General features: G+C 48.0%; 1 protein-coding gene across 7 annotated transcripts in view; it reads left to right on the plus strand.

The window, feature by feature from the left end:
* The window catches only part of rps6kal (ribosomal protein S6 kinase a, like), a 69101-nt gene that overhangs the window by 15847 nt on the left and 30382 nt on the right, over window positions 1-22872 (plus strand). For 2 of the 7 annotated variants that reach the window (XM_036943610.2, XM_036943613.2), the window contains exons 2-9: window positions 563-622; window positions 4913-5114; window positions 5579-5659; window positions 5789-5868; window positions 7212-7318; window positions 14647-14684; window positions 14780-14922; window positions 16200-16270. In XM_036943610.2, coding sequence (XP_036799505.2) covers window positions 563-622; window positions 4913-5114; window positions 5579-5659; window positions 5789-5868; window positions 7212-7318; window positions 14647-14684; window positions 14780-14922; window positions 16200-16270 — 782 coding nt within the window. The remainder of the gene's footprint in view (window positions 1-562; window positions 623-4912; window positions 5115-5578; window positions 5660-5788; window positions 5869-7211; window positions 7319-14646; window positions 14685-14779; window positions 14923-16199; window positions 16271-22872) is intronic. The other 5 variants (XM_036943614.2, XM_090198957.1, XM_090198954.1 and 2 more) reach the window with 3 other exon arrangements.

Raw genomic sequence — 22872 nt, forward strand, 5'->3', positions numbered from 1 at the left:
CCCATGACAATGATTTTGAGGTATGAAGATGTTATCAATTAAATGAAGCTTTCACAAAAATATACATAGGAAAACCATAACTTGCACGCACGCAGATCGGTGAAATGGTAAGATAAATTGGCATTCCACATGAGAAAGGCTGCAGTCTCCTCGTGTAGCCTTTTACCGGCAACTTCAGGAATAATGGCAGAATCTGTGAAAGCAAGCAGGAGGAGAATAGTTTTTTTCTTCTGGTCATCTAGATCTCTAACTCCCTCTTGGGGCATTTGTCTCATTTCATCAAACCATACGCTTTAAGCATCATTCAAGCTCAATGCATATAGTTGATTTTTTATGAAACACAGGGTGTGTCTATATATGGAAAAATGTCCGATTGGTTGAATGAACAGGCGACTTTCCATCGACTAAGATTTTATTTTGTCGGGAACAGCTCTTGTTGTCATTGACTTAGCCAAATTGACCTGCTGGAACGCTCCCATCGTGTTGTGTGTCAGCTCTGTTGATGTGTGATTTGTATTGTGTTGACGTGGTTGTTTACTGTGTGTGTGTGTGTGTGTTCCAGGTTAATGGTCACCAGATCCTGGATGAGCCCATGGACGAGGGAGAGTCTTTTACTCATTGTGTGAGTAACATGGAGGGTCTGTGTCACTGTGTGAGAAACATGGAGGGTGTGAGTAACATGGAGGGTGTGTCTCACTGTATGAGGAACATGGGGGGGGGTGTCTCACTGTGTGAGGAACATGGGGGGTGTGTCTCACTGTGTGAGGAACATGGGGGGTGGGTCTCACTGGGTGAGGAACATGGGGGGTGGGTCTCACTGGGTGAGGAACATGGGGGGTGTGTCTCACTGGGTGAGGAACATGGGGGGTGTGTCTCACTGGGTGAGGAACATGGGGGGGGGTGTGTCTCACTGGGTGAGGAACATGGGGGGGGTGTGTCTCACTGGGTGAGGAACATGGGGGGGGTGTGTCTCACTGGGTGAGGAACATGGGGGGGGTGTGTCTCACTGGGTGAGGAACATGGGGGGTGTGTCTCACTGGGTGAGGAACATGGGGGATGTCTCACTGGATGAGGAACATGGGGGGTGAGGAACATGGGGGGTGGGTGTCACTGTGTGAGGAACATGGGGGGTGTGCACAGTAGTAGTAGCAATAATAATAGTCATTTGTATAGAGCTTTTCAGGACAGTGTACCTGGTAGAGGATAATGTTCCTGGTAGAGGATAGTGTTCCTGGTAGAGGATAGTGTTCCTGGTAGAGGATAGTGTACCTGGTAGAGGATAGTGTACCTGGTAGAGGATAGTGTACCTGGTAGAGGATAGTGTACCTGGTAGTGTACCTGGTAGAGGATAGTGTTCCTGGTAGAGGATAGTGTTCCTGGTAGAGGATAGTGTTGATGGTAGAGGATAGTGTTCCTGGTAGTGGATAGTGTTCCTGGTAGAGGATAGTGTACCTGGTAGAGGATAGTAGAGGATAGTGTACCTGGTAGTGGATAGTGTTCCTGGTAGAGGATAGTGTTCCTGGTAGAGGATAGTAGAGGATAGTGTTCCTGGTAGAGGATAGTAGAGGATAGTGTACCTGGTAGAGGATAGTGTTCCCGGTAGAGGATAGTGTTCCCGGTAGAGGATAGTGTTCCCGGTAGAGGATAGTGTTCCCGGTAGAGGATAGTGTTCCTGGTAGAGGATAGTAGAGGATAGTGTTCCTGGTAGAGGATAGTAGAGGATAGTGTTCCTAGTAGAGGATAGTGTTCCTGGAAGAGGATAGTAGAGGATAGTGTTCCTGGTAGAGGATAGTAGAGGATAGTGTTCCTGGTAGAGGATAGTGTTCCTGGTAGAGGATAGTGTTCCTGGTAGTGGACAGTGTACCTGGTAGAGGATAGTAGAGGATAGTAGAGGATAGTGTACCTGGTAGAGGATAGTAGAGGATAGTGTTCCTGGTAGAGGATAGTGTTCCTGGTAGAGGATAGTGTTCCTGGTAGTGGACAGTGTACCTGGTAGAGGATAGTAGAGTATAGTAGAGGATAGTGTACCTGGTAGAGGATAGTAGAGGATAGTGTACCTGGTAGAGGATAGTGTACCTGGTAGAGGATAGTGTACCTGGTAGAGGATAGTGTACCTGGTAGAGGATAGTAGTGGATAGTGTTCCTGGTAGAGTATAGTAGAGGATAGTGTTCCTGGTAGAGGATAGTAGAGGATAGTGTACCTGGTAGAGGATAGTGTACCTGGTAGAGGATAGTGTACCTGGTAGAGGATAGTGTTCCTGGTAGAGGATAGTGTTCCTGGTAGAGGCTAGTGTACCTGGTAGAGGCTAGTGTACCTGGTAGAGGATAGTGTACCTGGTAGAGGATAGTGTACCTGGTAGAGGATAGTGTTCCCGGTAGAGTATAGTGTTCCCGGTAGAGTATAGTGTTCCCGGTAGAGTATAGTGTTCCCGGTAGAGGATAGTGTTCCCGGTAGAGGATAGTGTTCCCGGTAGAGGATAGTGTTCCTGGTAGAGGATAGTGTTCCTGGTAGTGGATAGTGTACCTAGTAGTGTTCCTGGTAGAGGATAGTGTTCCTGGTAGAGGATAGTGTTCCTGGTAGAGGATAGTGTACCTAGTAGAGGATAGTGTTCCCGGTAGAGGATAGTCGAGGATAGTGTTCCTGGTAGAGGATAGTGTTCCTGGTAGAGGTTGGAGAGGATAGTGTTCCTGGTAGAGGATAGTGTTCCCGGTAGAGGATAGTGTTCCTGGTTTAGGATAGTAGAGGATAGTGTTCCTGGTAGAGGATAGTAGAGGATAGTGTTCCTGGTAGAGGATAGTAGAGGATAGTGTTCCTAGTAGAGGATAGTGTTCCTGGTAGAGGATAGTAGAGGATAGTGTTCCTGGTAGAGGATAGTAGAGGATAGTGTTCCTAGTAGAGGATAGTGTTCCTGGTTTAGGATAGTAGAGGATAGTGTTCCTGGTAGAGGATAGTGTTCCTGGTAGAGGATAGTAGAGGATAGTGTTCCTAGTAGAGGATAGTGTTCCTGGTGGAGGATAGTAGAGGATAGTGTTCCTGGTTTAGGATAGTAGAGGATAGTGTTCCTGGTAGAGGATAGTAGAGGATAGTGTTCCTGGTAGAGGATAGTGTTCCTGGTTTAGGCTAGTAGAGGATAGTGTTCCTGGTTTAGGCTAGTAGAGGATAGTGTTCCTGGTAGAGGATAGTGTTCCTGGTAGAGGATAGTAGAGGATAGTGTTCCTAGTAGAGGATAGTGTTCCTGGTAGAGGATAGTAGAGGATAGTGTTCCTGGTAGAGGATAGTAGAGGATAGTGGTAGAGGATAGTAGAGGATAGTGTTCCTGGTAGAGGATAGTGTTCCCGGTAGAGGATAGTGTTCCTAGAAGAGGATAGTAGAGGATAGTGTTCCCGGTAGAGGATAGTGTTCCTGGTAGAGGATAGTGTTCCTGGTAGAGGATAGTAGAGGATAGTGTTCCTGGTAGAGGATAGTGTTCCTGGTTTAGGATAGTAGAGGATAGTTTTCCTGGTAGAGGATTGTAGAGGATAGTGTTCCTGGTAGAGGATAGTGTTCCTGGTTTAGGATAGTAGAGGATAGTGTTCCTGGTAGAGGATAGTAGAGAATAGTGTTCCTGGTAGAGGATAGTGTTCCTGGTTTAGGATAGTAGAGGATAGTGTTCCTGGTAGAGGATAGTAGAGGATAGTGTTCCTGGTAGAGGATAGTAGAGGATAGTGTTCCTAGTAGAGGATAGTGTTCCTGGTAGAGGATAGTAGAGGATAGTGTTCCTGGTAGAGGATAGTAGAGGATAGTGTTCCTAGTAGAGGATAGTGTTCCTGGTAGAGGATAGTGTTCCTAGTAGAGGATAGTGTTCCTGGTAGAGGATAGTAGAGGATAGTGTTCCCGGTAGAGGATAGTAGAGGATAGTGTTCCTGGTAGAGGATAGTAGAGGATAGTGGTAGAGGATAGTAGAGGATAGTGTTCCTGGTAGAGGATATTGTTCCTGGTAGAGGATAGTGTTCCCGGTAGAGGATAGTGTTCCTGGAAGAGGATAGTAGAGGATAGTGTTCCTGGAAGAGGATAGTAGAGGATAGTGTTCCTGGTAGAGGATAGTAGAGGATAGTGTTCCTGGTAGAGGATAGTAGAGGATAGTGTTCCTAGTAGAGGATAGTGTTCCTGGTAGAGGTTGTGTACAGTATATGTTAAATGCATAAAAAAAGATCAAATAAAAACAGAATACATTTAGAATCAGTAGATAGGCTAGGTGCTAAAATCACTTTCCAGATTAGGACTTGAAGAAAAACAGTATTTAGAAATGGGTTTTATGTCCCGTTTTAGAGGTTCCGATTAATGGGGTGACTCTCAGATGTTCAAGGAGAGAATCCGTAGGCAAGGGGCATGAGAGGTCCCTTAGTCTATTCTAGACTGTAAAGACTATGAGGGGGATTCTGGAGTCGATCCACTAGTTGACTGGAGGCCAGTTCAGTAAGGATGGGGGTGATGTGTGCGGACGTCTTGGTCCTGGTCAGGCTGCACTATTCTGGAGAATGTTTGTTTTATTGAACCTTTATCTAACTCGTCAAGTCAGTTAAGAGCAAATTCTTATCTACAATTACGGCCTAGCCAGGCCAAACCCAGAGCTGTAGTCAATCCGGGAAAACATTTAGGTGTGGGCTAGTTTCTCTGTATCTGGCTGGGAGAGCTATAGTTTGGCCCGGGCAATGTTTCTTAGATAGAAACATGTTAGCGGATACGGTTTATATGGGCATCACAGGACAGAGAAGGGTCAAAGTTGACTCCCAAGTTGGAGAGGGTGGATGGCTTGACCGTCGATTGTAGGGCAGATGTTCCCACCACTGGTGACCTACTTGAATAAGGGGTTGTATATTTTGTGTGTGCATGCAGTACTAACTGTGTGTGTGTGTGTGTGTGTGTGTGTAGGATGAGGTTACGTCATATTCAGAGATCCATATCACCCACCATGTGAAGGAGGGCTGTGAGAAGGCTGACCCGAGGCAGTTTGAGCTGCTTAAGGTCCTGGGGCAGGGTTCCTTCGGAAAGGTTTTTCTGGTCCGGAAGGTCACAGGTCCAGACGCGGGTCAGTTATATGCAATGAAAGTCCTCAAGAAGGCTTCGTTGAAAGGTAACAGTCCAGTTATCATCATGCATGTTCTCTCAGATGGTCTCTCTGACACTATGCTCACTTCAATGCTTTATAGATGCATATCATATTGTAGAAACTAATGGCCCTGTTTGTCTGGAATCTCGTGTGTGTGTGTGTGTGTGTGTCTGTCGCCCTGTGCCTCGGTCTGTCGCCCTGTGCCTCGGTCTGTCGCCCTGTGCCTCGGTCTGTCGCCCTGTGCCTCGGTCTGTCGCCCTGTGCCTCGGTCTGTCGCCCTGTGCCTCGGTCTGTCACCCTGTGCCTCGGTCTGTCACCCTGTATCTGTCTGTCACCCTGTGCCTCGGTCTGTCACCCTGTGCCTCGGTCTGTCGCCCTGTGCCTCGGTCTGTCGCCCTGTGCCTCGGTCTGTCGCCCTGTGCCTCGGTCTGTCGCCCTGTGCCTCGGTCTGTCACCCTGTATCTGTCTCTCTCTCTTTGTCTGTCCAGTCAGGGACAGAGTTCGCACCAAGATGGAGCGAGACATTTTAGTGGAGGTCAATCACCCCTTCATAGTCAAGTTGCACTACGGTTAGTCTGATCTTTAACCCCTGACCCTTCACCTCTACCCTCTCTCCCCTTCATAGTCAAGTTGCATTACGGTTAGTCACTCTGTCATTGTTCTGACTATAGAGGTGTCTAACGCTTCTTGTCTCTCAGCCTTCCAGACCGAAGGGAAGCTCTATTTAATCCTGGACTTTCTCAGGGGAGGAGACGTCTTCACGCGCTTATCCAAAGAGGTGAGACACCTTTCTACTGCTATAGTCTATTAGAAATAATATCCCAAGATGTGGGTTATTCACTTTGCTTTTGACTGCATTTAAATATACAGTCAATGGCCAGTTTATAAGGTACACCCATCTACTACTGGGTAGGATCCCCTTTTGCTTCCAGAGCAGTCAGAATTCTTTGGGGCATGGATTTTACAAGATGTGGCGTTCAAACATTGCTAGCGTGTGCCAGGACAACATTCCCCACGCCATTACACCACCCCCACCAGCCTGTACCGTTGAAACCAGGCAGGATGGGGCCATGGACTGTTTACGCCAAATCCTGACTCTCAGCACGATGCAACAGGAACCGGGATTCATCGCACCAGGCAATGTTTTTCCAGTCCTCAATTGTCCAGTGTGGGTGATCACTTGCCAACTATAAGAGTGGAACCCGGTGTGGTCGTCTGGAACCCGGTGTGGTCGTCTGGAACCCGGTGTGGTCGTCTGGAACCCGGTGTGGTCGTCTGGATCCCGGTGTGGTCGTCTGGATCCCGGTGTGGTCGTCTGGATCCCGGTGTGGTCGTCTGGAACCCGGTGTGGTCGTCTGGAACCCGGTGTGGTCGTCTGGATCCCGGTGTGGTCGTCTGGATCCCGGTGTGGTCGTCTGGATCCCGGTGTGGTCGTCTGGATCCCGGTGTGGTCGTCTGGAACCCGGTGTGGTCGTCTGGAACCCGGTGTGGTCGTCTGGATCCCGGTGTGGTCGTCTGGATCCCGGTGTGGTCGTCTGGATCCCGGTGTGGTCGTCTGGATCCCGGTGTGGTCGTCTGGATCCCGGTGCAATATCCCATCTGTGATAAGCACCGACGAGTTGTGCATTCCGCGATGCTGTTCTACCACTGTTGTACCGCACCGTTATTTGCCTGTTTGTGGCCCGCCTGTTAGCTTGCACGATTCTTTTGTGTTTGTCGCTCGGTTCTCGGGTAAACCCTAGGCACTGTTGTGTGTGTAAAAAGGCCAGGAGACCGGCTCAGAGTCGCTTAGGTCACTCGTTTTTCCCATTCTAACGTTCAGTCGAACAGTGATTGAATGGCTCGATGCCTATCTGCCTGCTTTATATAACAAGCCACATGACTCACTGTCTGTAGGAGCTAACCATTATCATGAACGGGAGTGGTGTACCTAATAAACTGGCCATAGTGTATAATGCTATAAAGAATATGGCTGTATTTAAATGTGTAAATAGTATTATTTATATAATGTATATAATGTTTTGTGTAGCTCTAACTGTATTTAGGAATGTAACATTATAATGTGTTGCCTATGACTCTTCCCTCCGAGGCCAGACAGTAAATGTGTCCAGTTCTCACTAGGTTATGTTTACAGAGGAAGATGTCAAATTCTACCTAGCAGAGCTGGCACTGGCCCTCGACCACCTGCACCATCTGGGCATAGTTTACAGAGACCTCAAACCAGAGAAGTATGTACCATAATCCCTAACCCTCCTAGTCTTTCTGCCCCTAACTCTAGTGATTTAAACCCCTACATGGTTGGGGTGTTTCTGGTGACGGGTTGGGGTGTTGCTGATGACAGGTTAGGGTGGTTGGGGTGTTTCTGGTGACCGGTTAGGGTGGTTGGGGTGTTGCTGGTGACCGGTTAGGGTGGTTGGGGTGTTGCTGGTGACCGGTTAGGGTGGTTGGGGTGTTGCTGGTGACAGGTTAGGGTTGTTGGGGTGTTTCTGGTGACAGGTTAGGGTGGTTGGGGTGTTTTTGGTGACAGGTTAGTGTGGTTGGGGTGTTTCTGGTGACAGGTTAGGGTGGTTGGGGTGTTGCTGGTGACTGGTTGGTGTGGTTGGGGTGTTTCTGGTGACAGGTTAGGGTGGTTGGGGTGTTTCTGGTGACTGGTTGGGGTGTTGCTGGTGACAGGTTAGGGTGGTTGAGGTGTTTCTGGTGACAGGTTAGGGTGGTTGGGGTGTTGCTGGTGACCGGTTAGGGTGGTTGGGGTGTTGCTGGTGACAGGTTAGGGTGGTTGGGGTGTTGCTGGTGACAGGTTAGGGTGTTTCTGGTGACTGGTTGGGGTGTTTCTGGTGACAGGTTAGGGTGGTTGGGGTGTTTCTGGTGACTGGTTAGGGTGGTTGGGGTGTTGCTGGTGACAGGTTAGGGTGGTTGGGGTGTTTCTGGTGACAGGTTAGGGTGGTTGGGGTGTTTCTGGTGACAGGTTAGGGTGGTTGTGGTGTTGCTGGTGACAGGTTAGGGTGGTTGGGGTGTTGCTGGTGACAGGTTAGGGTGGTTGGGGTGTTGCTGGTGACAGGTTAGGGTGGTTGGGGTGTTTCTGGTGACAGGTTAGGGTGGTTGGGGTGTTTCTGGTGACAGGTTAGGGTGGTTGTGGTGTTGCTGGTGACAGGTTAGGGTGGTTGGGGTGTTGCTGGTGACAGGTTAGGGTGGTTGGGGTGTTGCTGGTGACAGGTTAGGGTGTTGCTGGTGACAGGTTAGGGTGGTTGGGTTGTTTCTGGTGACCGGTTAGGGTGGTTGGGGTGTTGCTGGTGACAGGTTAGGGTGTTGCTGGTGACAGGTTAGGATGGTTGGGGTGTTTATGGTGACCGGTTGGGGTGTTGCTTGTGACCGGTTAGGGTGGTTGGGGTGTTGCTGGTGACAGGTTAGGGTGGTTGGGGTGTTTCTTTTGACAGGTTAGGGTGGTTGGGGTGTTGCTGGTCACAGGTTTGGGTGGTTGGGGTGTTGCTGGTGGCAGGTTAGGGTGGTTGGGGTGTTTCTGGTGACAGGTTAGGGTGGTTGGGGTGTTGCTGGTCACAGGTTAGGGTGGTTGGGGTGTTTCTGGTGACCGGTTAGTGTGGTTGGGGTGTTTCTGGTGACCGGTTAGTGTGGTTGGGGTGTTTCTGGTAACAGGTTGGGGTGTTTCTGGTGACAGGTTAGGGTGGTTAGGGTGGTTGGGGTGTTTCTGGTGACAGGTTAGGGTGGTTGCTGTGTTTCTGGTGAAAGGTTAGGGTGTTGCTTGCGACAGGTTAGGGTGGTTAGGGTTTTGCTGGTGACAGGTTAGGGTGTTGCTGGTGACAGGTTAGGGTGGTTGAGGTGTTTCTGGTGACAGGTTAGGGTGGTTGGGGTGTTGCTGGTAACCGGTTAGGGTGGTTGGGGTGTTGCTGGTGACAGGTTAGTGTGGTTGGGGTGTTGCTGGTGACAGGTTAGGGTGGTTGGGGTGTTGCTGGTGACAGGTTAGGGTGGTTGGGGTGTTTCTGGTGACTGGTTGGGGTGTTTCTGGTGACAGGTTAGGGTGGTTGGGGTGTTTCTGGTGACTGGTTAGGGTGGTTGGGGTGTTGCTGGTGACAGGTTAGGGTGGTTGGGGTGTTTCTGGTGACAGGTTAGGGTGGTTGGGGTGTTGCTGGTGACCGGTTAGTGTGGTTGGGGTGTTTCTGGTGACTGGTTGGGGTGTTTCTGGTGACAGGTTAGGGTGGTTGGGGTGTTGCTGGTGACAGGTTAGGGTGGTTGGGGTGTTTCTGGTGACCGGTTAGGGTGGTTGGGGTGTTTCTGGTGACTGGTTGGGTGTTTCTGGTGACAGGTTAGGGTGGTTGGGGTGTTGCTGGTGACCGGTTAGGGTGGTTGGGGTGTTGCTGGTGACGGGTTAGGGTGGATGGGGTGTTGCTGGTGACAGGTTAGGGTGGTTGGGGTGTTTCTGGTGACTGGTTAGGGTGGTTGGGGTGTTGCTGGTGACAGGTTAGGGTGGTTGGGGTGTTTCTGGTGACTGGTTAGGGTGGTTGGGGTGTTGCTGGTGACAGGTTAGGGTGGTTGGGGTGTTTCTGGTGACTGGTTGGGGTGTTTCTGGTGACAGGTTAGGGTGGTTGGGGTGTTTCTGGTGACTGGTTAGGGTGGTTGGGGTGTTGCTGGTGACAGGTTAGGGTGGTTGGGGTGTTTCTGGTGACAGGTTAGGGTGGTTGGGGTGTTTCTGGTGACAGGTTAGGGTGGTTGGGGTGTTTCTGGTGACTGGTTAGGGTGGTTGGGGTGTTGCTGGTGACAGGTTAGGGTGGTTGGGGTGTTTCTGGTGACAGGTTAGGGTGGTTGGGGTGTTTCTGGTGACAGGTTAGGGTGGTTGGGGTTTTGCTGGTGACAGGTTAGGGTGTTGCTGGTGACAGGTTAGGGTGGTTGGGGTGTTTCTGGTGACAGGTTAGGGTGGTTGGGGTGTTGCTGGTAACAGGTTAGGGTTGTTGGGTTGTTTCTGGTGACCGGTTAGGGTTGTTGGGGTGTTGCTGGTGACAGGTTAGGGTGTTGCTGGTGACAGGTTAGGGTGGTTGGGGTGTTTATGGTGACCGGTTGGGGTGTTGCTTGTGACCGGTTAGGGTGGTTGGGGTGTTTCTGGTGACAGGTTGGGGTGTTGCTGGTGACCGGTTGGGGTGTTGCTGGTGACAGGTTAGGGTGGTTGGGGTGTTGCTGGTGACCGGTTAGTGTGGTTGGGGTGTTTCTGGTGACTGGTTGGTGTGTTTCTGGTGACCGGTTAGGGTGTTTGGGGTGTTGCTGGTGACAGGTTTGTGTGTTGCTGGTGACAGGTTCGGGTGGTTGGGGTGTTTCTGGTGACAGGTTAGGGTGGTTGAGGTGTTTCTGGTGACAGCTTAGGGTGGTTGGGGTGTTTCTGGTGACCGGTTAGGGTGGTTGGGATGTTGCTGGTGACAGGTTGGGGTGTTGCTGGTGACAGGTTGGGGTTTTGCTGGTGACAGGTTGGGGTTTTGCTGGTGACAGGTTAGGGTGGTTGGGGTGTTTCTGGTGACTGGTTAGGGTGGTTGGGGTGTTGCTGGTGACAGGTTAGGGTGGTTGGGGTGTTTCTGGTGACCGGTTAGGGTGGTTGGGGTGTTTCTGGTGACTGGTTGGGTGTTTCTGGTGACAGGTTAGGGTGGTTGGGGTGTTGCTGGTGACCGGTTAGGGTGGTTGGGGTGTTGCTGGTGACGGGTTAGGGTGGATGGGGTGTTGCTGGTGACAGGTTAGGGTGGTTGGGGTGTTTCTGGTGACTGGTTAGAGTGGTTGGGGTGTTGCTGGTGACAGGTTAGGGTGGTTGGGGTGTTTCTGGTGACAGGTTAGGGTGGTTGGGGTGTTGCTGGTGACAGGTTAGGGTGGTTGGGGTGTTTCTGGTGACTGGTTAGGGTGGTTGGGGTGTTGCTGGTGACAGGTTAGGGTGGTTGGGGTGTTTCTGGTGACAGGTTAGGGTGGTTGGGGTGTTTCTGGTGACAGGTTAGGGTGGTTGGGGTGTTTCTGGTGACTGGTTAGGGTGGTTGGGGTGTTGCTGGTGACAGGTTAGGGTGGTTGGGGTGTTTCTGGTGACAGGTTAGGGTGGTTGGGGTGTTTCTGGTGACAGGTTAGGGTGGTTGGGGTGTTGCTGGTGACAGGTTAGGGTGTTGCTGGTGACAGGTTAGGGTGGTTGGGGTGTTTCTGGTGACAGGTTAGGGTGGTTAGGGTGTTGCTGGTGACAGGTTAGGGTGGTTGGGGTGTTGCTGGTAACAGGTTAGGGTGGTTGGGTTGTTTCTGGTGACCGGTTAGGGTGGTTGGGGTGTTGCTGGTGACAGGTTAGGGTGGTTGGGGTGTTTCTGGTGACGGGTTAGGGTGATGCTGGTGACAGGTTAGGGTGGTTAGGTTGTTGCTGGTGACGGGTTATGGTGGTTGGGGTTTTGTGATGGGTTAGGGTATTTTGGGTGTTGTGATGGGTTAGGGTATTTTGGGTGTTGTGATAGGTTAGGGGTGTTTGGGGTGTTGTGATGGGTTAGGGTATTTTGGGTGTTGTGATGGGTTAGGGTATTTTGGGTGTTGTGATGGGTTAGGGTATTTTGGGTGTTGTTAGGGGTGTTGTGATGGGTTAGGGGTGTTGTGATGGGTTAGGGGTGTTTTGGGTGTTGTGATGGGTTAGGGGTGTTTTGGGTGTTGTGATGGGTTAGGGGTGTTTTGGATGTTGTGATGGGTTAGGGTATTTTGGGTGTTGTGATGGGTTACTGGTGTTGTGATGGGTTAGGGGTGTTGTGATGGGTTAGGGGTGTTGTGATGGGTTAGGGGTGTTGTGATGGGTTAGGGGTGTTGTGATGGGTTAGGGGTGTTTTGGGTGTTGTGATGGGTTAGGGGTGTTTTGGGTGTTGTGATGGGTTAGGGTATTTTGGGTGTTGTGATGGGTTAGGGGTATTTTGGGTGTTGTCATGGGTTAGGGTATTTGGATTGTTGTGATGGGTTAGGGTATTTTGGGTGTTGTGATGGGTTAGTGGTGTTGTGATGGGTTAGGGGTGTTGTGATGGGTTAGGGGTGTTTTGGGTGTTGTGATGGTTAGGGTATTTTGGGTGTTGTGATGTGTTAGGGTATTTTGGGTGTTGTGATGGGTTAGGGTATTTGGATTGTTGTGATGGGTTAGGGTATTTTGGGTGTTGTGATGGGTTAGGGTATTTTGGGTTTTGTGATGGGTTAGGGTATTTGGGGTGTTGTGATGGGTTAATGGGTGTTGTGATGGGTTAGGGGTGTTGTGATGGGTTAGGGGTGTTGTGATGGGTTAGGGGTTTTGTGATGGGTTAGGGGTGTTGTGATGGGTTAGGGTATTTTGGGTTTTGTGATGGGTTAGGGTATTTGGGGTGTTGTGATGGGTTAATGGGTGTTGTGATGGGTTAGGGGTGTTGTGATGGGTTAGGGGTTTTGTGATGGGTTAGGGGTGTTGTGATGGGGGTGTTGTGATGGGTTAGGGTATTTTGGGTGTTGTGATGGGTTAGGGGTGTTTTGGGTGTTGTGATGGGTTAGGGGTGTTTTGGGTGTTGTGATGGGTTAGGGGTGTTTTGGGTGTTGTGATGGGTTAGGGTATTTTGGGTGTTGTGATGGGTTAGGGGTGTTGTGATGGGTTAGGGGTGTTGTTATGGGTTAGGGGTGTTTTGGGTGTTGTGATGGGTTAGGGTATTTTGGGTGTTGTGATGGGTTAGGGTATTTTGGGTGTTGTGATAGGTTAGTTTTTTTGGGTGTTGTGATGAGTTAGGGTATTTTGGGTGTTGTGATGGGTTAGGGTATTTTGGGTGTTGTGATGGGTTAGGGTATTTTGGGCGTTATGATGGGTTAGGGTATTTTGGGTGTCGTGATAGGTTAGGGGTGTAGTGATGGGTTAGGGGTGATGGGTTAGGGGTATTTTGGGTGTTGTGATGGGTTAGGGTATTTTGGGTGTTGTGATGGGTTAGGGGTGTTTTGGGTGTTGTGATGGGTTAGGGGTGTTTTGGGTGTTGTGATGGGTTAGGGGTGTTTTGGGTGTTGTGATGGGTTAGGGTATTTTGGGTGTTGTGATGGGTTAGTGGTGTTGTGATGGGTTAGGGGTGTTGTGATGGGTTAGGGGTGTTTTGGGTGTTGTGATGGTTAGGGTATTTTGGGTGTTGTGATGTGTTAGGGTATTTTGGGTGTTGTGATGGGTTAGGGTATTTGGATAGTTGTGATGGGTTAGGGTATTTTGGGTGTTGTGATGGGTTAGGGTATTTTGGGTTTTGTGATGGGTTAGGGTATTTGGGGTGTTGTGATGGGTTAATGGGTGTTGTGATGGGTTAGGGGTGTTGTGATGGGTTAGGGGTGTTGTGATGGGTTAGGGGTTTTGTGATGGGTTAGGGGTGTTGTGATGGGTTAGGGTATTTTGGGTTTTGTGATGGGTTAGGGTATTTGGGGTGTTGTGATGGGTTAATGGGTGTTGTGATGGGTTAGGGGTGTTGTGATGGGTTAGGGGTTTTGTGATGGGTTAGGGGTGTTGTGATGGGGGTGTTGTGATGGGTTAGGGTATTTTGGGTGTTGTGATGGGTTAGGGGTGTTTTGGGTGTTGTGATGGGTTAGGGGTGTTTTGGGTGTTGTTATGGGTTAGGGGTGTTTTGGGTGTTGTGATGGGTTAGGGTATTTTGGGTGTTGTGATGGGTTAGGGGTGTTGTGATGGGTTAGGGGTGTTGTTATGGGTTAGGGGTGTTATGGGTTAGGGGTGTTTTGGGTGTTGTGATGGGTTAGGGTATTTTGGGTGTTGTGATGGGTTAGGGGTGTTGTGATGGGTTAGGGGTGTTGTGATGGGTTAGGGTATTTTGGGTGTTGTGATGGGTTAGGGTATTTTGGGTGTTGTGATGGGTTAGGGTATTTTGGGCGTTATGATGGGTTAGGGTATTTTGGGTGTCGTGATAGGTTAGGGGTGTTGTGATGGGTTAGGGGTGATGGGTTAGGGGTATTTTGGGTGTTGTGATGGGTTAGGGTATTTTGGGTGTTGTGATGGGTTAGGGGTGATGGGTTAGAGTATTTGGGGTGTTGTGATGGGTTAGGGTCTTTGGATTGTTGTGATGGGTTAGGGTATTTTGGGTGTTGTGATGGGTTAGGGGTGATGGGTTAGGGGTGATCGGTTAGGGTATTTTGGGTGTTGTGATGGGTTAGGGTATTTTGGGTGCTGTGATGGGTTAGGGTATTTTGGGTGCTGTGATGGGTTAGGGTATTTTGGGTGTTGTGATGGGTTAGGGTATTTTGGGTGCTGTGATGGGTTAGGGTATTTTGGTTGCTGTGATGGGTTAGGGTATTTTGGGTGTTGTGATGGGTTAGTTTTTTTGGGTGTTGTGATGGGTTAGGGGTGATGGGTTAGGGTATTTTGGGTGTTGTGATGGGTTAGGGGTGATGGGTTAGGGGTGATCGGTTAGGGTATTTTGGGTGTTGTGATGGGTTAGGGTATTTTGGGTGCTGCTATTTACTTTAGAAGAAACATTGTCCTGTTGTTGATGGTGATGTTGTTACTGTCAGGAGGTCTGTGTGTCTCTCTACTATACCTACTAATGTGGTTCTCTGTTTTCAGCATTTTGTTAGATGAAGCTGGACACATCAAGTTAACAGGTATGACCTGCTCTCTGTCTGGGCTGTGGTGCTTCAGGAGATTATGTTGTGTGTTTATGTTTGAGCTAAAATAAAGAGGTGGTTGTGCATTTCAGACTTTGGGTTGAGTAAGGAGTCCGTGGATGTTGATAAGAAGGCCTATTCATTCTGTGGAACGGTGGAGTACATGGCTCCTGAGGTCGTCAACAGAAGAGGACACACACAGAGTGCTGACTGGTGGAGTCTAGGAGTGCTCATGGTAAACATACCCACACCTCTACATCACCTGTACCTGTAACCCCAGCCTAATGTCTCTACCTGTACCTCTACATCACCTGTACCTGTAACCCCAGCCGAATGTCTCTACCTGTACCTATAACCCCAGTTTAGTGTCTCTACCTGTACCTCTACATCACCTGTACCTATAACCCCAGCCTAATGTTTGTACCTGTACCTCTACATCACCTGTACATGTAACCCCAGCTAATGTCTCTACCCGTACCTATAACCCCAGCCTAATGTCTCTACCTGTACCTATAACCCCAGTTTAGTGTCTCTACCTGTACCTCTACATCACCTGTACCTATAACCCCAGCCTAATGTCTGTACCTGTACCTCTACATCACCTGTACCTATAACCCCAGCCTAATGTCTGTACCTGTACCTCTACATCACCTGTACATGTAACCCCAGCTAATGTCTCTACCCGTACCTATAACCCCAGCCTAATGTCTGTACCTGTACCTCTACATCACCTGTACCTGTAACCCCAGCCTAATGTCTCTACCTGTATCTACCCTGTACCTATAACCCCAGCTTAATGTCTCTACCTGTACCTCTACATCACCTGTACCTATAACCCCAGCCTAATGTCTGTACCTGTACCTCTACATCACCTATAACCCCAACCTAATGTCTCTACCTGTACCTCTACATCACCTGTACCTGTACCCTCAGCCTAATGTCTGTACCTGTACCTCTACATCACCTGTACCTGTAACCCCAGCCTAATGTCTCTACCTGTATCTACCCTGTACCTATAACCCCAGCTTAATGTCTCTACCTCTACCTCTACATCACCTGTACCTATAACCCCAGCCTATTGTCCCTACCTGTAACCCCAGCCTAATGTCTGTACCTCTACATCACCTGTACCTATAACCCCAGCCTAATGTCTGTACCTCTACATCACCTGTACCTATAACCCCAGCCTAATGTCTGTACCTCTACATCACCTGTACCTTTAACCACAGCCTATTGTCTCTACCTGTACCTGTAACCCCAGCCTAATGTCTCTACCTGTATCTACACTGTACCTATAACCCCAGCCTAATGTCTCTACCTGTACCTCTACATCACCTGTACCTGACCCTCAGCCTAATGTCTGTACCTGTACCTCTACATCACCTGTACCTATAACCCCAGCCTAATGTCTCTACCTGTACCTCTACATCACCTGTACCTGTAACCCCAGCCTAATGTATCTAACCTGTACCTATAACCCCAGCCTAATGTCTGTCTCTCCTTTCTGTATAGTTTGAAATGCTGACTGGGACGTTACCATTCCAGGGCAAAGACCGCAACGAGACCATGAACATGATCCTTAAGTAAGTCAACCACACTGTACTGTACTGTACTGTTATTGGAGTCAACTACACTGTACTGTTATTGGAGTCAACTACACTGTACTGTTATTGGTGTCAACCACACTGTACTGTACTGTTATTGGAGTCAACCACACTGTACTGTTATTGGTGTCAACCTGTACTGTACTGTTATTGGAGTCAACCACACTGTACTGTTATTGGAGTCAACCACACTGTACTGTTATTGGAGTCAACCACACTGTACTGTTATTGGAGTCAACCTGTACTGTACTGTTATTGGTGTCAACCTGTACTGTACTGTTATTGGTGTCAACCACACTGTACTGTTATTGGAGTCAACCTGTACTGTACTGTTATTGGTGTCAACCTGTACTGTACTGTTATTGGTGTCAACCTATACTGTTATTGGAGTCAACCACACTGTACTGTTATTGGAGTCAACCACACTGTACTGTTATTGGAGTCAACCACACTGTACTGTTATTGGTGTCAACTACACTGTACTGTTATTGGTGTCAACCTGTACGCTACTGTTATTGGAGTCAACTACACTGTACTGTTATTGGAGTCAACTACACTGTACTGTTATTGGAGTCAACCACACTGTACTGTTATTGGAGTCAACCTGTACGCTACTGTTATTGGAGTCAACTACACTGTACTGTTATTGGAGTCAACTACACTGTACTGTTATTGGAGTCAACCACACTGTACTGTTATTGGAGTCAACCACACTGTACTGTTATTGGAGTCAACCACACTGTACTGTGCTGTTATTGGAGTCAACTACTGTACGCTACTGTTATTGGTGTCAACCACACTGTACGGTTATTGGAGTGCGCCGAATACAACAGCTGCAGAATTTACAGTGAAATGCTTTCTTACTGGCTCTAACCAATAGTGCAAAAAAGGTATTAGGTGAACAATAGGTTAGTAAAGAAATAAAAACAACAGTAAAAAGACAGTAGCGAGGCTACATACAGGCACCGGTTAGTCAGGCTGATTTGAGGTAATATATACAGGTCCTCAGGGCATGAGCAGACCAGCTGGCTGGTGTGTTTACAGACATATTCAATCAATCCCTATCCCAGTCTGCTGTTCTCACATGCTTCAAGAGGACCACCATTGTTCCAGTCCCTAAGAAAGCTAAGGTAACTGAGCTAAACGACTATCGCCCCGTAGCACTCACTTCCGTCATCAAGTGCTTTGAGAGACTAGTCAAGGACCATATCACCTCCACCCTACCTGACACCCTAGACCCACTCCAATTTGCCTACCGTCCCAATAGGTCCACAGACGACGCAACCACACTGCCCTAACCCATCTGGACAAGAGGAATACTCATGTAAGAATGCTGTTCATCGACTAAAGCTCAGCATTTAACACCATAGTACCCTCCAAACTTGTCATTAAGCTCAAGACCCTGGGTCTCGACCCCGCCCTGTGCAACTGGGTCCTGGACTTTCTCACGGGCCGCCCCCAGGTGGTGAGGGTAGGTAACAACATCTCCACCCCGCTGATCCTCAACACTGGGGCCCCACAAGGGTGCGTTCTGAGCTCTCTCCTGTACTCCCTGTTCACCCACGACTGCGTGGCCACGCATGCCTCCAACTCAATCATCAAGTTTGTGGACGACACTACAGTGGTAGGCTTGATTACCAACAACGACGAGACGGCCTACAGGGAGGAGGTGAGGGCCCTCGGAGTGTGGTGTCAGGAAAATAACCTCACACTCAACGTCAACAAAACTAAGGAGATGATCTTGGACTTCAAGAAACAGCAGAGGGAGCACCCCCCTATCCACACCGACGGGACAGTAGTGAAGGTGGACAGTTTTTTTTTCTTCTTTTTTTTTAAGTTCCTCGGCCTACACATCACGGACAAACTGGAATGGTCCACCTACACAGACAGCGTGGTGAAGAAGGCGCGACAGTGCCTGTTCAACCTCTGGAGGCTGAAGAAATTTGGCTTGCCACCAAAAACTTTTTTACAGATGCACAATCGAGAGCATCCTGTCGGGCTGTATCACCACATGGTACGGCAAGTGCTCCGCCCACAACCGCAAGGCTCTCCAGAGGGTAGTGAGGTCTGCACAATGGGGGCAAACTACCTGCCCTCCAGGACACCTACACCACCCGATGTCACAGGAACGCCAAAAAGATCATCGAGAACAACACCCACCCGGGCCACTGCCTTTTCACCCCGCTATCATCCAGAAGGCGAGGTCAGTACAGGTGCATCAGAGCTGGGACCGAGAGACAGAAGCTGTTTTTCAATCTCAAGGCCATCAGACTGTTAACCAGCCATCACTAACATTGAGTGGCTCAATGACTCAAATCTCAAGCCACTTTAATAATTATAAACTGGATGTAATAAATGTATCACTAGTCACTTTAAACAATGCCACTTTATATAATGTTTACATAGATCTCATCTATATACTGTACTCTATACCATCTACTGCATCTTGCCTATGCCGTTTGGCCATCGCTCCTCCATATATTTATATGTACATATTCCTATTCACTCCTTTACACTTGTGTGTATAAGGAAATTGTTGTGAATTTGTTAGATTACTTGTTAGATATTACTGCATGGTTGGAACTAGAAGCACAAGCATTTCGCTACACTCGCATTAACATCTGCTAACCATGTGTATGTAACCAATACAATTTGATTTAACATTATCCACATAAGTCACAGCAACATCTTTTATATACACTATTTTATGTCCAGCTTTTGGAATTTTGGCTTTCCTGGATATAGCCACTATATTGTGATCACGTCATCCAATGGGTATGGATATAGCCACTATATTGTGATCACGTCATCCAATGGGTATGGATATAGCCACTATATTGTGATCACGTCATCCAATGGGTATGGATATAGCCACTATATTGTGATCACGTCATCCAATGGGTATGGATATAGCCACTATATTGTGATCACGTCATCCAATGGGTATGGATATAGCCACTATATTGTGATCACGTCATCCAATGGGTATGGATATAGCCACTATATTGTGATCACGTCATCCAATGGGTATGGATATAGCCACTATATTGTGATCACGTCATCCAATGGGTATGGATATAGCCACTATATTGTGATCACGTCATCCAATGGGTATGGATATAGCCACTATATTGTGATCACGTCATCCAATGGGTATGGATATAGCCACTATATTGTGATCACGTCATCCAATGGGTATGGATATAGCCACTATATTGTGATCACGTCATCCAATGGGTATGGATATAGCCACTATATTGTGATCACGTCATCCAATGGGTATGGATATAGCTTTAGAACACCGTTCTACAGTATTAGTAAAAATGTGATCAATACGTGTGGATGATCTTGTTACTGTAGTGTTTGTAAACACCCTGGTAGGTTGATTAATAACCTGAACCAGATTACAGGCACTGGTTACAGTGAGAAGCTTCCTCTTGAGCGGACAGCTTGATGAAAAACAGTCAATATTCAGGTCCCCAAGAAAGATTTTTCCAAAACAGCTACCTTGTCCTTTAACCTCAGGCATTTGACCACTATCGGCCTAGGCCTGTCAGGTGGGCCGGCGGTGGGTTTTCCAGTCGTGTGGGCGTAATTTACCTTCGTATTTCTGTGGTACATCTTCAGTTTCTCCGAGATAATTTCCCGTACTCTCTCCTCAGTCTCCGTCCAGGTCTCGTGGAGATTCTGCAATTCCATCCACAACCATGTTGTTTCGATTTGATTGTACCTCGAGATAATCTGAATTCGATTTCTCTGTCAATGTTATCATGGATTCACATACAGAACTGATGTCCTCTCTCAGTGACTTACAGATTGCTGTCATCTTGCCGTTCTCCAGTAAACTTGTTATGGCTAGGAGTCCCTCAAAAGGAACATTCCCTCCCATTCAGCTGAAAAATATATTTTTTAAATATTTAACTTTCACACATTAACAAGTCCAATACAGCAAATGAAAGATAAACATCTCGTTAATCTACCCATTGTCTCCGATTTTTTAAAATGTTTTACAGCGAAAACACAACATATATTTATGTTAGATCACCACCAAATCCAAAAACACACACAGCCATTTTTCACAGCCAAAGATAGTCACAAAAGCAGAAATATAGATAAAATGAATCACTAACCTTTGATTATCTCCATCAGATGACACTCATAGAGCATCATGTTATACATGTATTGTGTGTTTTGTTCGATAATGTGTATATATACACTGCTCAAAAAAATAAAGGGAACACTTAAACAACATAATGTAACTCTCAAGTCAATCACACTTCTGTGAAATCAAACTGTCCACTTAGGAAGTAACACTGATTGACAATACATTTCACATGCTGTTGTGCAAATGGAATAGACAACAGGTGGAAATTATAGGCAATTAGCAAGACACCCCCAATAAAGGAGTGGTTCTGCAGGTGGGGACCACAGACCACTTCTCAGTTCCTATGCTTCCTGGCTGATGTTTTGGTCACTTTTGAATGCTGGCGGTGCTTTCACTCTAGTGGTAGCATGAGACGGAGTCTACAACCCACACAAGTGGCTCAGGTAGTGCAGCTCATCCAGGATGGGACATCAATGCGAGCTGTGGCAAGAAGGTTTGCTGTGTCTGTCAGCTTAGTGTCCAGAGCATGGAGGCGCTACTAGGAGACAGGCCAGTACATCAGGAGACGTGGAGGAGGCCGTAGAAGGGCAACAACCCAGCAGCAGGACCGCTACCTCCGCCTTTGTGCAAGGAGGAGCACTGCCAGAGCCCTGCAAAATGACCTCCAGCAGGCCACAAATGTGCATGTGTCTGCACAAACGGTCAGAAACAGACTCCATGAGGGTGGTATGAGGGCCCGACGTCCACAGGTGGGGGTTGTGCTTACAGCCCAACACCATGCAGGACGTTTGGCATTTGCCAGAGAACACCAAGATTGGCAAATTCGCCACTGGCGCCCTGTGCTCTTCACAGATGAAAGCAGGTTCACACTGAGCACATGTGACAGACGTGACAGAGTCTGGAGACGCCGTGGAGAACGTTCTGCTGCCTGCAACATCCTCCAGCATGACCGGTTTGGCGGTGGGTCAGTCATGGTGTGGGGTGGCATTTCTTTGGGGGGCCGCACAGCCCTCCATGTGCTCGCCAGAGGTAGCCTGACTGCCATTAGGTACCGAGATGAGATCCTCAGACCCCTTGTGAGACCATATGCTGGTGCGGTTGGCCCTGGGTTCCTCCTAATGCAAGACAATGCTAGACCTCATGTGGCTGGTGTGTGTTAGCAGTTCCTGCAAGAGGAAGGCATTGATGCTATGGACTGGCCCGCCCGTTCCCCAGACCTGAATCCAATTGAGCACATCTGGGACTTTATGTCTCGCTCCATTGCACCACAGACTGTCCAGGAGTTGGTGGATGCTTTAGTCCAGGTCTGGGAGAAGATCCCTCAGGAAACCATCCGCCATCATCAGGAGCATGCCCAGGCGTTGTAGGGAGGTCATACAGGCACGTGGAGGCCACACACACTGCTGAGCCTCATTTTGACTTGTTTTAAGGACATTACATCAAAGTTGGATCAGCCTGTAGTGTGGTTTTCCACTTTAATTTTGAGTGTGACTCCAAATCCAGACCTCCATGGGTTGAGAAATTTGATTTCCATTTATAATTTGTGTGATTTTGTTGTCAACACATTCAACTATGTAAAGAAAAAAGTATTTAATTAGAATATTTCCTTCATTCAGATCTAGGATGTGTTATTTTAGTGTTCCCTTTATTTTTTTGAGCAGTGTATATATAAAAAATGTCAGTTTACATTGGCGCTTTACGTGCAGTAATGTTTTGATTCTAAAACATCCGGTGATTTTGCAGAAATACTCACAATAAACATTGATAAAAGATGCAAGTGTTATTCACAGAATTAAAGATAAACGTATCCTCTGTGCAACCGCTGTGTCAGATTTCAAAAAAACTTTACGGAAAAATAATAATCTGAGAATGGCACTCTGAACCCAAATTAGCCAAAGAAATAGCAGCCATTTTGGCGTCAACAGAAGCTACAAAAAACACTATAAATATTCACTTACCTTTGAATATCTTCATCAGAAGGCAGTCCCAGGAATCCCAGTTCGACAATAAATGACTGATTTTGTTCCATGAAGTTCCATAAAGCCCATCATTTAGCCACTTGTTGTTAGCTTGTTCAGCCCAGCATTCAATCTTCAAAAAGCACGAGCAATTCCTCCAGACAAAAACCCCAAAAGTTCCGTTACAGGTCGTAGAAACAAGTCAAATGATGTATGCAATCCATATTTAGGATGTTTTAAACATTAATCAGCAATAAGGTTCCAACCGGAGAATTTCATTGTCTGAAGAAAAGCATTGGAATGGGAGGATACTCTCTCGTGACCACGTGCTATGAGCCCGAGGCTTTCTGCCAGACCACTAATTAAAAGAGCTCCTATGAGCCCCTCCTTTATAGTAGAATCATACAACCAGAATCTAAAGCCGGTTACATTTTATGGAAGCCCTAGGAAGTTCATGCACATCCATAACTAACAGGGACTTCAAATGGCACTGTTTTGAAAATCGAGTTCTCACTTCC

The sequence above is a fragment of the Oncorhynchus mykiss genome, chromosome 14 (assembly GCF_057628025.1).
Source record: "Oncorhynchus mykiss isolate SJ-2025 chromosome 14, ASM5762802v1, whole genome shotgun sequence".
Lineage (NCBI taxonomy): Eukaryota > Metazoa > Chordata > Actinopteri > Salmoniformes > Salmonidae > Oncorhynchus > Oncorhynchus mykiss.